The sequence below is a fragment of the Lutra lutra genome, chromosome 1, assembly GCF_902655055.1.
Source record: "Lutra lutra chromosome 1, mLutLut1.2, whole genome shotgun sequence".
Taxonomy (NCBI): Eukaryota; Metazoa; Chordata; class Mammalia; order Carnivora; family Mustelidae; genus Lutra; species Lutra lutra.
Window position 1 is genome coordinate 210,300,503 of NC_062278.1, and position 12,884 is coordinate 210,313,386.

The following is a 12,884-nucleotide window of genomic DNA, read 5'->3' on the forward strand; positions in this document are numbered from 1 at the left end:
CGCCTATGATTGGCAGTCTAACTAGGCCAGGTCATTTCCTAGCTCTGATTGGCCTAGACGCCCGTCCGTCGGCATACGGCCCCTCCCCCTGGGGAGAGACTTAAAGGGCCGGCTCTCTCGGCGGCCGCGGGATGCCCCCGCGCTGACCGCCGTGGGCCCGAGCCCGCCCGCGTAGACGCGCCTGGAACGACCCCGTGCCACCATGTAAACCGGCGCCGCAGGCGGACGCTGGCTTCTCCGCCTGGGATCCCCTCCGCCCTGCCCCGGGCTACAGGGCCCTAGATGAGGTGAGCGGGGAGTGGGCTCTGGGAGGGGGACATCGAGGTCCCTGGGGCTTCGACATCGGAAGGGGGTGTGCACAAAGCCAGCACTCGGGCTCTTAGGAAGCCGCGGAGCCCCAGTGGCTTCGACCCCGCCGTAGGGCTTACTAGCACCTGAGAGGCAGGATCGGGCTCTGGGGAGGGGACCTGGCGTGGCGCAACTGCGTCCCCCTCCGCAATCCGGGGTTAGGATTCCACTGGAGTGGGGTGGCGCGACCCGCTTCCCCTCTATCAGCAAGTATGGGCCATCGGAGGCCGTGCCTTCAGCGCGTCTTATCCCCGCGGCGCCCAGGATGGAGACGGGGGAGGGGTTGGTCCCATCTCTAGGCCCTAGACAATGGGGGTGCGCTGCACGGGTATCCCCCTTGAGTTATGTAACTGACTGTAGTTGCCATGGACACGGAGGGGGGTGGCCCAGGGAGCAGGATAGAGGACCGGAGGCCCCCAGAGAGGGCTTTACCTTGTCCATCCTCATCTCCACCTTTGGGGATTGTGTGTCAGACCCCCGGAACCTAGGGTACTGATGGGGGTACAGACTGCCTGGGCTTCAGCTTGTCCGTCTGCAATACAGACCCAGTCTGGGGCTTGCAGAGCTGGGCAAGGCCTTCTGGAGCTCAGTCCCTAACCCCCTCCCCCAGGGCCTCACCTTTCAGGAGCCAGGTTCAGAGGCCTGGATGGGGGCTCGTTGGAATCTGCACCTTTTTAGATGCCTTCAGAGGCAGTCAGAATGTGCCCATTTGGTAAAAGTAAGTTAATGAGAATGTGTGCATGAATGGATGGGTGGATGGATGGATGAATCAATGAATCAATGAATGAATGGGTTATGGAAGCCATAACTACTGTAACCCTGAGCTGGGGTGGAGGGGTGGGGGGGATGGTCCTCATTTGCCACAATGTCCCCCCCTCCAAGAAGCAGCCCTGGATTATACCACCTTCCCTATGGACACCTCTTGGGGTCAGCCATAGCCAGGTCCTTTTCTCTAGGACAGCCTAGGCTAGCCCAGGAGGGTGGCCAAACCCCCAGGCAGGCACTGACTAGACAGACAAAACAGCTTGGTGCTTGGCTGGCTCTGGCCATTTAGACAGCCCCTGAGATGGCTGTGCCCCCACTTGCAGGACACACCATGCTGACTGGGGTGACCGACGGGATCTTCTGCTGCCTGCTAGGCGCACCGCCCAACGCCGTGGGGCCGCTGGAGAGCATCGAGTCCAGTGATGGCTACACCTTTGTGGAGGTCAAGCCTGGCCGTGTGCTGCGGGTGAAGCACGCGGGGCCTGCTCCAGCCCCCAACCCGCCTCCACTGCCGCCAGATGCTGCCCAGGGAGACCGATCTGGCTTGGTCCGCTGCCAGCGCCGAATTACCGTTTACCGCAACGGGCGGTTACTGGTGGAGAACCTGGGCCGGGCACCTCGAGCTGACCTCCTGCATGGGCAGAATGGCTCCGGGGAGCCGCCGGCCGCCCTAGAGGTGGAGCTGGCTGACCCAGCAGGCAGTGATGGCCGTTCGGGCTCAGGCAGTGCCGGGAGTGGCAGTGGTGGGCGACGGCGGCGAGCCCGGCGCCCCAAGCGCACCATCCACATTGACTGTGAAAAGCGCATCACGAGCTGCAAAGGTGCTCAGGCCGACGTGGTGCTCTTCTTCATCCATGGTGTGGGCGGCTCCCTGGCCATCTGGAAGGAGCAGCTGGACTTCTTTGTGCGCCTGGGCTATGAGGTGGTGGCACCCGATCTGGCCGGTCATGGGGCCAGCTCGGCACCGCAGGTGGCCGCAGCCTACACCTTCTATGCGCTGGCAGAGGACATGCGTGCCATCTTCAAGCGTTATGCCAAGAAGCGAAACGTGCTCATTGGGCATTCATACGGGTGAGCCAATGCTGCTGTGGGGCTAGGGGGGAGCAGTGGGGGAGAGTCACAGGGACTGGACACGCATTTGCCCAACACTGACTTCTCTCCTTGAAGACTCTCATTTATGGCTATAACAAGATAGCGATGCCCGCCTCCACTGCTGTTGTTTCCTATCCTTTTAAAGCGGTGTTTCGCAGTGCCAGCACTAGTGACATTTGGATCAGGTCATTCCTCTCTTCAAGGGGCTTTCATGTGCACTGTAGGATGTTTAGCAGGCTTCCTTAGCCTCTGCCTGCTGGTTGCCACAGGCATAGTGGCCCAGTTACGGTCATGACCATCAAGTGTCTTCCAAAAAAAAAAAAAGTGTCTTCAAATAATAGGTTCCCTGGCAGTCAGAATCATCCCTGGCTGAGAACCATTGTCTTTAAGTTCAAAAATCAGTTGCTCTGGAGATCCCTTCCAAGGAAGGGGTAATTAGAATCCTATACAATCTTTTTACAAGGGCACAAGTTCCTGTAATTCACTCCCACTAAAGGAGGGATGCATGATACCATCCAGCATCAAGGTGAGTGCCCACTCGTCAAAGACTGGGCCTGGGTGCCTGATCACTGCCAGGTGGTACCACTTGCCTTTACCCAGGAGGAAAGGCAGGATCTGATCAGCCGGCTAGTTTGAGAACCACTGTTTTAGCAGTGTGGCCCATGCAATGAGACAAGACAAAGAAACGCTCCATATATTTCTGAATGAAAGGAAGCCAGGCTGGAAAGTAACATAGCTCCTGTTTGTTTATATGAGAACACCCCCCAAAGTGGATGTTTATGCTAAATGTTTCCTTTGATTAAATGAGCACCCATCTGAGGTAGTTCCTGTGACCTCATAACAATGCTACGAGGACAGCCCAGTTACTATTTTGCAGATGTGGAGACGGAAGTTCAGAGAGGTTAGGCAATCTCCCCAAGGGCACATAGGGAGTCACTGGTACAGTGAAGGCCAACTGATTCTTGCTTGTATCCTGTTCCTCTTTACAGCTAGGGTCTGCAAACTTTTTCTTAATGGGCCAGGTAGTAAATATCTTAGGACATATGGTCATCTCTTTTGGAGCCTCACAACTCTACTGTCAGAGCAAAGAAGCAGCCATCATGGTAAACAAATGGGCGTGGCTGTGTTCCAATAAAACTTTACTTACTAAATAACTTACAAATTTACAAAATGGTAAACTTAGTTTACCAAAACAAATGGCTAGCCCACAGGCCATCGTTGGCCCAATGAACCCGGCTTTTGAGGGAGTGAGGAGCTGGACTGTGGGGGCTCTTCGGGCTGTACCTTTCCAGCCTGCATAAGGCAGGCCGATGTGCCATGCCCAGAGACTGGAGACAGAGGATCCTCACAGGGAAAGGACAAGAAACAGGGACCTTCTCTGGGAAACCAAAGAGTAGCAGCGTAATCGGAATGCTTTTTTAACACTTGGTGATAAGTCATTCTTACCCCTTTGGGGGTCATGGCTGCTTTGAGGATCTGATGAAAGTTCTGGATTTGAATCGTCTCCGTAAAACGAAAGGGAAAAAATTCACTCTCAATACACACAGTCTTATAGGTTAGAGGCACTCAAGATGCCTCCCCCACCATCCCTCTCTCCCATCCAGTGCCCGTGGGCCCCAAGGGAAGAATGTTAGCCTTCAAGGACCTGTCTCTGGGTGAAGGGAGGGCATTACCTCCCTCACTACCGGTATCCTGCTGACCAACTCCCTCCAACCCTCCCCGCCACCCACCTACCCACCTACGCACCCGCAGTGTCTCCTTCTGCACGTTCCTGGCTCATGAATACCCAGACCTGGTGCACAAGGTCATCATGATCAACGGCGGGGGCCCCACAGCCTTGGAACCCAGCTTCTGTTCCATCTTCAACATGCCCACGTGCGTCCTGCACTGCCTATCACCCTGCCTGGCTTGGAGCTTTCTCAAGTGAGTCACCCTGGCCCCAGCGAACCCTGGCATCTCCCTGAGTTGGGGGGAGGAGAGGCTGTATTGCTGCCAGAACGGACATCGGAGGTGCCCCTGGTGGCCGAGCTGGCGCAAGGCCTCCAGGAGTATGTCCTCACCACCAGGGCTGGCTTCGCGCGCCAAGGAGCCAAAGAGAAGCAGCTGCTGAAGGAGGGCAATGCGTTCAACGTGTCATCCTTCGTCCTGCGAGCCATGATGAGTGGCCAGTACTGGCCTGAAGGTGACGAGGTCTACCATGCTGAGCTCACTGTGCCCGTCCTGCTCGTTCACGGCATGCACGACAAGTTTGTGCCAGTGGAGGAAGACCAGCGCATGGCCGAGGTAGGGCCTTGGCACCTGAGCCATCATACGCGCCCCAGGGGGATTCTGCCTTGTGCTCTAGCCCCAGGGAAGGGAGAGGTTAGATTGAGAGTGCAATCCAGAACATGGGGCTGCCCTGGTGCCCTGTCCAGCTGGGATTTGTATAAGTGACCAGGGACGCCTGGTCATATGTAATTCTGGGAGAGGTCAGGCGGGGGATCTTTAGATCAGAGCCTACCGAGAAAGTGTCTTGGGATCCTCAGCACTGGGACTAGGTCTGGACCAGCAGTTCTTAGCCAGCAGGGATTCTGAGCCCCAGAAGACACTGGAAATGTCTACAGACTTTTTTTGGTTGTCATGAGTGGGGAGGAGGGGCTTCTGATGTCAGGGATGCTGCTCAGTGCCCTGTAGCAAACAGAATGGCTCCACAGCAAAGAATGTCCCCACCCCAAGTGTCAGTAATGCTAAGGTTGAGAAGCCTGGCGCGAGACACCTTGACCTGGCTTGAGAGACCTGGTCTTTCTATCTCAGTGATTCTCACCCAGCAGCAAATTTGCTCCCCAGGGATATTTGGCAATGTCTGGAGACATTGTAAGCTGTCCCCCTGTGGGGTGGGGGAGTGGGACACTGCTACTGGCATCTGGTGGGTCCGGGCCAGGAATGCTGCCCAACATCCTACAGTACACGGGACACCCCCCCACCACAGAGAATCGTCCCACCCTATGTGTCAGTAGTGCTGGGATTGAGAAATTCTTCTCTGGACACACTGTAGCCACGTCATAAATATTGAATGAATACTGAGGTCAGCAGGCTATCCTCCACCTCCGCCTTGGGTGGAAGTAGAGGGATGAAGGGTAGACCACAGGAAGGACGTCCTAAGACTGCAGGCCTGGTGTGGATGGGCTTGGGTGTACCAGGGCAGCCTGCCTTTGCCACCCTGAACCTGTGCCCCCACCCCTGCCCCCACCCGCAGATCCTGTTGCTGGCCTTCCTGAAGCTCATCGATGAAGGCAGCCACATGGTGATGCTGGAGTGTCCAGAGACGGTCAACACGCTGCTCCACGAATTCCTGCTCTGGGAGCCCGAGCCCTCGCCCAAGGCCCTGCCCGAGCCCCTGCCTGCGCCCCCAGAAGAGAAGAAGTAGCCGCTGGGCCCGCCGGGCATTGCTTGGTAAGCCGAGGAGCAGCAGGAGGAAGCCAGGGGCCGTCCCACGTCCGCAGCGCGGACCACCTGGGCGGGCTATAGGCTCCGGTGGGCGGGGTCAGGTCAGGGAGACGCCCCCAGGCCCCCGGGCCGGCTGGGTAGGGCACGGCGTTCTCGGGAGCCAAGTGGTTACACCGCTCTCCGCTTCCATCCTGCCGGACCCATCGGTGTTTTGGGGCCGGAGCCGGAACCCCCGTGGAGGATGACCTTGTACAGAAGCCCCTGCCCCTCAACGCCGCTCTCTGTCTTCCGTGTCAGCCGTGCTTGATCCTGGGACCCTCAGGGCCCCGCCTCATTGCCCGAGACCCTCCCCACCCCCCATTTCTTGGCGCCGGGAGCTGTTGTTGCCCAAGTGGGGGGGAGGGAGAGGGGGGCTGGCACCACCGAACCTGCACATCTCAACTTGTAACTCAATAAAAAGAAGTGACAATCCGAGTCTCTGGAGGACCTGTGCTGGGTGATGGCAGGGCAGGGTCGTCCTGAGCCTCAAGTTTCCCCGTCTGCAGACTGGGCTGATGCAGGCGCCACCCCCTCACGGCTGACTTAAAGAGAAGTGAGGGCGTTGGCCATCCAGGCTTGCTTCCCGAGTTCTCCCTCCCTCCCTCAGAATGCAGGGGCTGCTTGGGCAGTATTCCCAGAACAGAGGCAGATGGTGAGCTCCGGGTCCCTGGAAGGCGGGAGGCCGTCCAGCTGAGGTTTATACAGGGGTTAAGGTGAGCATCAGCAGACGTTGCATGGGCTGGAGCAGTCATAATGGAGGGCCACCTGTATACAAAGCCCTGTGCCAAGTGCCTGACACCATCGGTTCATTGAATCCCTTTTATGCCACGCCACTCAGCAAGTCGGTACCTCTTACTATCCCATTGTATCTTTCAACCTGGTTTAAGGTCACTTTTGCCATGAAGATAGTTTTTGTTCTGGTTTTGTTGTTGTTGTTGTTTTGGTTTTTTTTTTTTTTTAAGATTTTATTTATTTGACAGACAGAGATCACAAGTAGGCAGAGAGGCAGGCAGAGAGAGGGGAGGAAGCAGGCTCACTGCTGAGCAGAGAGCCCGATGCCGGGCTCGATCCCAGAACCCTGGGATTACGACCCGAGCCGAAAGCAGAGGCTTCAACCCACTGAGCCACCCAGGCGCCCCTGTTTGGGGTTTTTTTTAAGCCAACGAGTCTGCCTTTCTTGTCTGGCAGAAGGATTTCCTGCCCTACAGCCATGCTTACTCCTCTATATTTTCTAATGTCTGTATCTCAAGGGTACACCTCTGGCTTGTCTGAACGGTGTGGGGAGAGCATCCTCCCTTTAAGTTACTACCTCTTTGGTCCTCTCTGCACTGGTTTGTAAGCCCACCTTTAGTTTAGAACGGAGTTTTCATGGTGGCACTGTTTTCCACGAGCAAATTTTTAAAAAAAAATATTGCGTTTGTTTATTTGAGAGTGTGGCACATGACTGGGGGTGGGGGTAGGCACAGGGAGAAGCAGGCTCCCTGCTGAACAGGGAGCCCGAGGGGGACTCTATCCCCAGACCCTCAGATCAAGACCTGGACCAAAGTCAGATGCTTAACTGACTGAGTCACCTAGGCTCCCTTCACTAGCAAATTCTGGAGACATTTTTAATTGTGGCAACTGGGGGTAGGAGGAAGTGGGTGGAGCCCACTGGCATCTAGTAGGTGGAGCCCAGGGATGCTGCCCAGACACCATACAACGCAGAGGACAGCCCCTACCTCAAAGAATAATTTGGCCTCAAACATCAGTAGGGTCCACACTGGGAAATTCTGTTGGACAAATCTCATCTCTCTCTCTTGGGGGGGGGGGGGTGTCTGGATTCTTTCCTAGTGACTTCTCTGTGAATTCCTGGGCACATGGCACACTTTTAATTGCTATCACTTTATCAAAAGACTTGGTGTCTGGGAGGCCTCCCAGTTTTATACATGAGGAAAGAGAAGTTCAGAGAACTGTCCTCAGTTTGGTCAAAATGGTAGAACCCAGAGGCGCATGGGTGGATCTGTCGGTTAAGTGTCAGACTTCATTTCAGCTCAAGTCATGATCTCAGGGTCCTGGGCTCAGACCCCATAGGGGGCTCCCCGTTCAACACAGAGTCAGCTTGAAATTCTCTCTCTCCTTCTGTCCCTCCCACAGCTAGCGCGCGTTCTCTCTCTTTAAATAAACAAATAAAATCTTTAAAAAATAAATAAATAAAATGGTAGAGCCCAGACCCACTTCAGAGCCCTGGCCCCTAATTACCATACCAGTAGGCAGGAGCTCCGCCTCCAGGAACTGAAGCAGGTGGAAGGAGCCAGGGTTACACCCCGCCCTCTGCAGGACCCGGTTGGCTGAGCCACGATGATGGGCAGATGGTCAACCCAATGAGACGGCGGATCCTCTCAAATCTCTAAATACACTAAATGCTTTTAAGAAGCAACTTCCAGAAAATAAAACGATCCCGTCAACACCTCACCAGGATGGCAGCTTGGCATTTACTAAAGCTCTTAACATATGGGAAGTCTGAAATCGCATAGCATCCCCAGGAAATCGCGGTTATTTATTGCCTCTTATAGCGGGAAGAAACAGTCTCAGAGAAGCAAGGGAGAACCGAGTAGCACAGCTATCCTGAAGAGAGCTGCTCGCTCGCCCATACCCCAGTCGCCCTCCCGGGCTCTGCCCACAGCTCGCCACACACAGTCGGCCCCTCAACAGCGTCAGGGCGCCTCCCTTCGGGGAGATTTTCCACCTGCAGGGTTCTGTGCCCCACACTGTATTTCCTGCCTTTGTTTACTCCGGTCTCCACCATGACCCCCTGAGGTAGGACTTGTCATTGTCCCCACTGTACAGCTAAGGAAACAGAGTCTCAGAGAGACACGTTATTGGTCCGAGGTCCCATAGCTGGGAAGCAGAGAAATCTCTCTTGAGCTTGGCCAATTTCCCCAGCCCATCCCACAGGTGAGTCCCCATTTCTGGGAGATAAAAGTGGATCACAAAGACAGGACCAAACTGCCAAAGCACTAGCACCTTCTGAAGCCCTGGAATGTTCCAGAGATCCTTGGGTTCCCTACTTGTTCTCCCATGACGGGAAGCTCCAGAAGTTCCATCTGTAACAAAGTCCTTCCTCAGCTGGAGGGGAAGATACAGGTCGCTGCCGTCACCACGGGGCAGACATTCAAACACCCTGATCTCTACCTAGGCTAGGGGCCAGCTCCCCGGGACTCAGCCACGTGCCTGGATGTCCTGCGGCCGCAGCTCTCGCTCACCCTCGGCCAAGAAGACAAGGAGGGCGCGGTGTAGCAGGTGTACCCCCAAGCGGCGGCGCCGGGTGGCTGGCCAGCCCGCCACGACTCCGTAGCAGTGTCCTTGTTTCTGGTTCGTCAGTGTCTGGATCCCTGGAGAGAGGAGGGGTCAGGCATCCTTGGAAACTGCTGGCAAATGTGACAGTGACCCCCCGCTGCGTATTGCTCTTAAGCAGGGACAAACGGACAGAGCAAACAAAATATGTACGTGTGCAGGTACATAGTTGGTGCTCAATAATTGTTCATTGGATGAATGAATGAGCAGCTCTAAGAGGAGAGGGATGAGGTAATCAGTAGATCAAAGGTCCCTCTCGTGACCCCTCCCCCTGCCGCATGGGCCAGGCACCCACCTAGAGCAGCCACGAGACAAGCCTCTCGAGTATAAGCCTCCACAGCAACCACGTGTTGGAAGCAATGTAGGGAGACCACACCACGGCCACTGGCCCAAATGTCCAAGATCTGGCGCACTTTGGGGCAGGCCTAGGGGACAAGGATGGGGTCAGGGATCTGCCCTCCAATCCCCTCCTCCCTTCACTTCCTTGTGGCCCAGCTGCCCCTGCTGTGCCCCTGATCTTTAGCCCCACACCTGCTTTCCTGGCTGCTGACGAAGCCTGAGGGCCTCCCAGAGGTGGACATCTGGCCGGGCCCGCATTCCTTTCCCCACATAGAAGATGGCACGGACAAAGATCCGAAGGCGTTCAGCTGGGGTCAGTGAGAAGGCGCGAGCTGGCAGGTCCTGAGTCTCCCTGGATGAGGGAAGTTGCTCAGAGAGGACAATTGCCCCGGAGACAGTTTCTAAGTTTACAGAGCAACCAGAATCCATGTCCAGTGAGCCCCATTTTCTAAGGTAGAGAGTGGCGGATGCTCCCCAGGGATACTCAGCAGCTTGAACTGGGTCTAACCAACCTTTTCTATATACAGAAGGTTGTATCCAGACAGGGCCAGTCCCCCTTTTAAAGATACAAAGCAAATAAGAACCAATCCCCGAATTTTCCAGCTCCCACCTCTGAGTCATCCCTGCCCCAAGTACCTGGGGTCCAATAGCAGATACGTGAAACTGGACTTCGCGAGCCCCTCCCGCCACCTGCTCTTGGGATCTGGCTGCTCAAACTGCTGGGCCAGTACGTCCTCGTCTGCCTGGGCATCTGGGATACAGCCTGTCCGCAGGGCTTCGGCCAGCTCTGGGCTGTGCCCTGCAAAGTCTGAGCCCCAGGTTGGGGAGGCAGGAGGACTGAGTCAAGGAAGGCAGAAGAAGGGGCTGATCCCCCAGAAACAAAGAGTAAAAGAGGCAGGAGTGAGAGACAGGGTTCTCTGGGAACTCCCAGAGGCTCCTTGCACTCTGGATGCCCCGAACAGACTAACCAGGAGCAGCAGCACGGGTTTCTTCCAGCCGCCGGAGGTAGTACGGCCGAGTGAAGGGTGTGATGGGGCCGGGGCTCTCGCCAAGTGCTCGGAGCCCTCGCAGCAAATCCAGGTCAGACACCGCAGGGACCAGAGGGCACCAGCAAGAGGGGATGGGGTCCCTGTCACCTGTGGAGCTCCCCTCGTCCTCTGTCAGCCAGAGGGCAGCCACATCACTGTCGAGGGACACCTCTCCATCTTTTAGGAAGCGGGAGTCGGGGAGTCCTGGCGGTGATTCCTGAGGGGGGCTTGAGGCAGGGTTCCCATCCGGGAGGGATATGAGGGAGGGGGAGGCATCTGGAGAGGTCAGAGTTAGGGCCTGGAGACGGGTATTTAGTTCTGCCTCCCTGTCTGCTCTGGCAGTTCGATGCACCAGTGGAGGGGTACCTGGAGAGCTGGGCATCCTCTGGGAAGGTCGAATACCAGGCAGGAGTCCCTGCTTGGTCTGGGGTAGTGACCTAGCCCAGGAGGAGGTATGTGGGGCTGGGTCTTCAGTTCCAGAAGCTTCAATCGCAGTGACAAAGGAGCTATCTGAGCTGTAGTCCCATTGTCCTGGGGGTTGCTCCAAGCCGCTATCCTGGTCAGCAATCTCAGGGTGGGCAAGAAGGCTGGGGAGTCTGGGGCTGGCTTCCAGGCCCATGTCCCTGTCATCACTTCCACCCAGTGCTGTGGAGCCCGGCGTCACACTGGGAGGTCCAGAGGGCCTGGTGTCCAACCCCTTTCCCCAGGGGTCTGGGCCTAAAGTAAGGGATGAGATGGAGTCAGAGGGGAGTAAAGAGAGCCAGAGACAGAGATGGGGGTTGGACCAGACAGAAGGAGGCAGCTGGAGTCGCAGGAGGAGGGAAAGAGTCGGAGGCAGACAGCTTACTGGAGACAATGCACCTGAGACAGAGCCAGAGTGGACATCAGAGGGACACTCAAATCTAGATCAGAGGTTAAGCCCCCGAGTTACGCGCAGGCCCCACGTACCGTCAGGCTCGGGCTCAGGCTCAGGCTCCTGGCTCTCTGTCCGGGTGGGGGTCAAGATCTGGGTCCGAGTCTGGAACTCCCGAAGGAGTCCCGCGCAATCCTGGTGCCCCTGCTGTTCTGCCAGGTCCAGCGGCCACAGTCCGTCCTGTAGCGGCGCGGTCAGCAGGGGGCACCCGAGGCCCTCTTCCCGCCCTTCTTCCCTCCCTCCCTTGCTCCCTCCAGGTTCGCCCAGCTACTGCAGGAGCGGGACTCCCACCTGGTCTCGCAGCGCGGGGTCCGCTCCGTGGCCCAGCAGTAGCTCCAGGCCACGGCGACAACCCCAGGCGGCAGCCACGTGCAGCGGCGTCAGTGCCTCGACCGAACTGGGACAGGAGCAGAGGAGGGGTCAGGGGAAGAGGGAATGTGATCGCCGTCTCCGCACCCCGGAACCTTGGCTCTTGGGATCCTATTGCCACCCTCTAGCCTGAGACACCATCCCTGGATCCTAGACACTGCGTCCTCGGCCAAATTCAAACTTCACATCCCAGCCTCGGTCTGGGACCCCAGCCCCTCGCCCTAGGATCCTCAGGAACCGCCCCCAGATCCCCAAGCTCCACCCTAGGACACCGAGTCTCCGCCCCTGGGCTGTTGGATGCCCTCTCGCAGTGGGCGGCCGAGGCACTCGGATTCGGGAGACCCCTCCCCGGCGCGACTCACCCCGCCCGGGGTCCTGGCCCCACCTCACCGAGCGTTGGCGTCCCCGCCTCGGCTCAGCAGGGCTTCCAGACACCGCAGACCGCGCAGGTGGCGGGCTCTCGCCGCCAGGTGCACGGCTGCCGCGCCATCCGCGAGCAGCAGGTTGGGGTCGGCGCCGCGGCTCAGCAGCTCCTCCACGGCCCTACGGAGTGGGAGGTCAGAATGGACCGCGACCCTCGCCCCGTCTCCGGCCCGGTCCCTCACCTTCCTCACCGCGGCTCCGTCTCCCGCAACGCTGCCCGAAGCCGCTGGGCCAGGCGGGTCGCCGCGTCCATGCTGGGTCTGTCCCGGAGCCCCGCGGCGCCGCCCGCCGAGTTCCAATTTCCCGCCGCGGCCTTGTGCGCACGCGCCGCCCCACCCCCAGCCTCGGGTGCCCGTGGGACGGCGCCGCGCAGTGTCCCCAGCCAAGCGGACCTGCGCCGCACCGGCGTCCACATCGGGGTTCGCGAGCTCTAGCGCCTGCGAGGACCCATGACACCGAGTGGCGCTCAAGCAGGGCCTGGGGCCGCCGATAAGGCCCGGGACGGGTGGAGGCCGCCAAGTGTGTCATTATCTCGTGTCAAAAGCAGGGAAATGCGAACTCACCCTGAAGGAGGGTGTGGCGCTGCCTCCCAGGGCCCGGAGATGCCCACAGGGTATTACGTCTCCCACAACGTTTTGCCCAAGGGGGCTGCCGAAGACGAGCACAGCCTGGACACTGTGTAAAGCTTCAATTAACAGCTCCCGCCTCTATCTCTGTGTGGCCCGTTTCCACTCCCAGGGAAACGGGAGTCCACTACTTTGGAGCGCTGCGCCGGTGAGGGCCTTAATATTCCCATCTGCAAAATGGGA

The 12,884-nt window shown here is 57.8% G+C and overlaps 2 protein-coding genes across 9 annotated transcripts; one reads left to right on the plus strand and one right to left on the minus strand.

Moving 5' to 3' along the window:
• Nucleotides 1-79: 79 nt before the first annotated feature.
• Nucleotides 80-6,078, plus strand: ABHD8 (abhydrolase domain containing 8). Of its 2 annotated transcripts, none has more exons than XM_047698484.1 (5): nucleotides 80-287; nucleotides 1,437-2,184; nucleotides 3,958-4,128; nucleotides 4,272-4,488; nucleotides 5,441-6,077. In XM_047698484.1, exons 2-5 carry the CDS (start codon nucleotides 1,445-1,447, stop codon nucleotides 5,609-5,611), a joined length of 1,299 nt encoding a protein of 432 aa, XP_047554440.1. In that variant the 5' UTR covers nucleotides 80-287; nucleotides 1,437-1,444; the 3' UTR covers nucleotides 5,612-6,077. The 2 variants fall into 2 exon arrangements, with proteins under 2 accessions (XP_047554440.1, XP_047554430.1); XM_047698474.1 differs by lacking the exon at nucleotides 80-287 and adding an exon at nucleotides 961-1,066 and having other exon boundaries at nucleotides 5,441-6,078.
• On the minus strand, nucleotides 923-12,615 carry ANKLE1 (ankyrin repeat and LEM domain containing 1). 7 transcript variants are annotated; one of them, XR_007122030.1, is made up of 10 exons: nucleotides 12,267-12,612; nucleotides 12,043-12,195; nucleotides 11,575-11,680; nucleotides 11,319-11,463; nucleotides 10,311-11,087; nucleotides 9,979-10,150; nucleotides 9,535-9,898; nucleotides 9,299-9,428; nucleotides 8,792-9,041; nucleotides 923-933 (listed from the first exon to the last, which is right to left on the minus strand). XR_007122030.1 is itself a non-coding variant. In XM_047698429.1 (10 exons), the coding sequence occupies exons 1-10, from the start codon at nucleotides 12,488-12,490 to the stop codon at nucleotides 6,081-6,083; spliced, it is 2,457 nt and encodes an 818-aa protein (XP_047554385.1). In that variant the 5' UTR covers nucleotides 12,491-12,615. The 7 variants fall into 7 exon arrangements, 5 of the variants coding, with proteins under 5 accessions (XP_047554385.1, XP_047554384.1, XP_047554391.1 ...); XM_047698429.1 differs by lacking the exon at nucleotides 923-933 and adding an exon at nucleotides 6,081-6,337 and having other exon boundaries at nucleotides 8,913-9,041; nucleotides 12,267-12,615; XM_047698428.1 differs by lacking the exon at nucleotides 923-933 and adding an exon at nucleotides 8,121-8,753 and having other exon boundaries at nucleotides 8,913-9,041.
• Between the last annotated feature and the right edge of the window lie 269 nt (nucleotides 12,616-12,884).

Bases quoted from the DNA above. Each gene is read 5' to 3' on its own strand.
- ANKLE1 (XM_047698429.1), bottom strand. From the start codon at position 12,490: ATGTGGACGCCGGTGCGGCGCAGGTCCGCTTGGCTGGGGACACTGCGC. The intron at 10,151-10,310 runs GTTAGTCTGTTC...CCTGGGGCTCAG, and splicing joins AACCCGTGCTGCTGCTCCTG to ACTTTGCAGGGCACAGCCCA. The intron at 9,042-9,298 runs GTGGGTGCCTGG...TCCTCTCTCCAG, and splicing joins TTGTCTCGTGGCTGCTCTAG to GGATCCAGACACTGACGAAC.
- ABHD8 (XM_047698474.1), top strand. From the start codon at position 1,027: ATGCCTTCAGAGGCAGTCAGAATGTGCCCATTTGGTAAAA. The intron at 1,067-1,436 runs GTAAGTTAATGA...CCCCACTTGCAG, and splicing joins AATGTGCCCATTTGGTAAAA to GACACACCATGCTGACTGGG. The intron at 4,489-5,440 runs GTAGGGCCTTGG...CCCCACCCGCAG, and splicing joins AAGACCAGCGCATGGCCGAG to ATCCTGTTGCTGGCCTTCCT.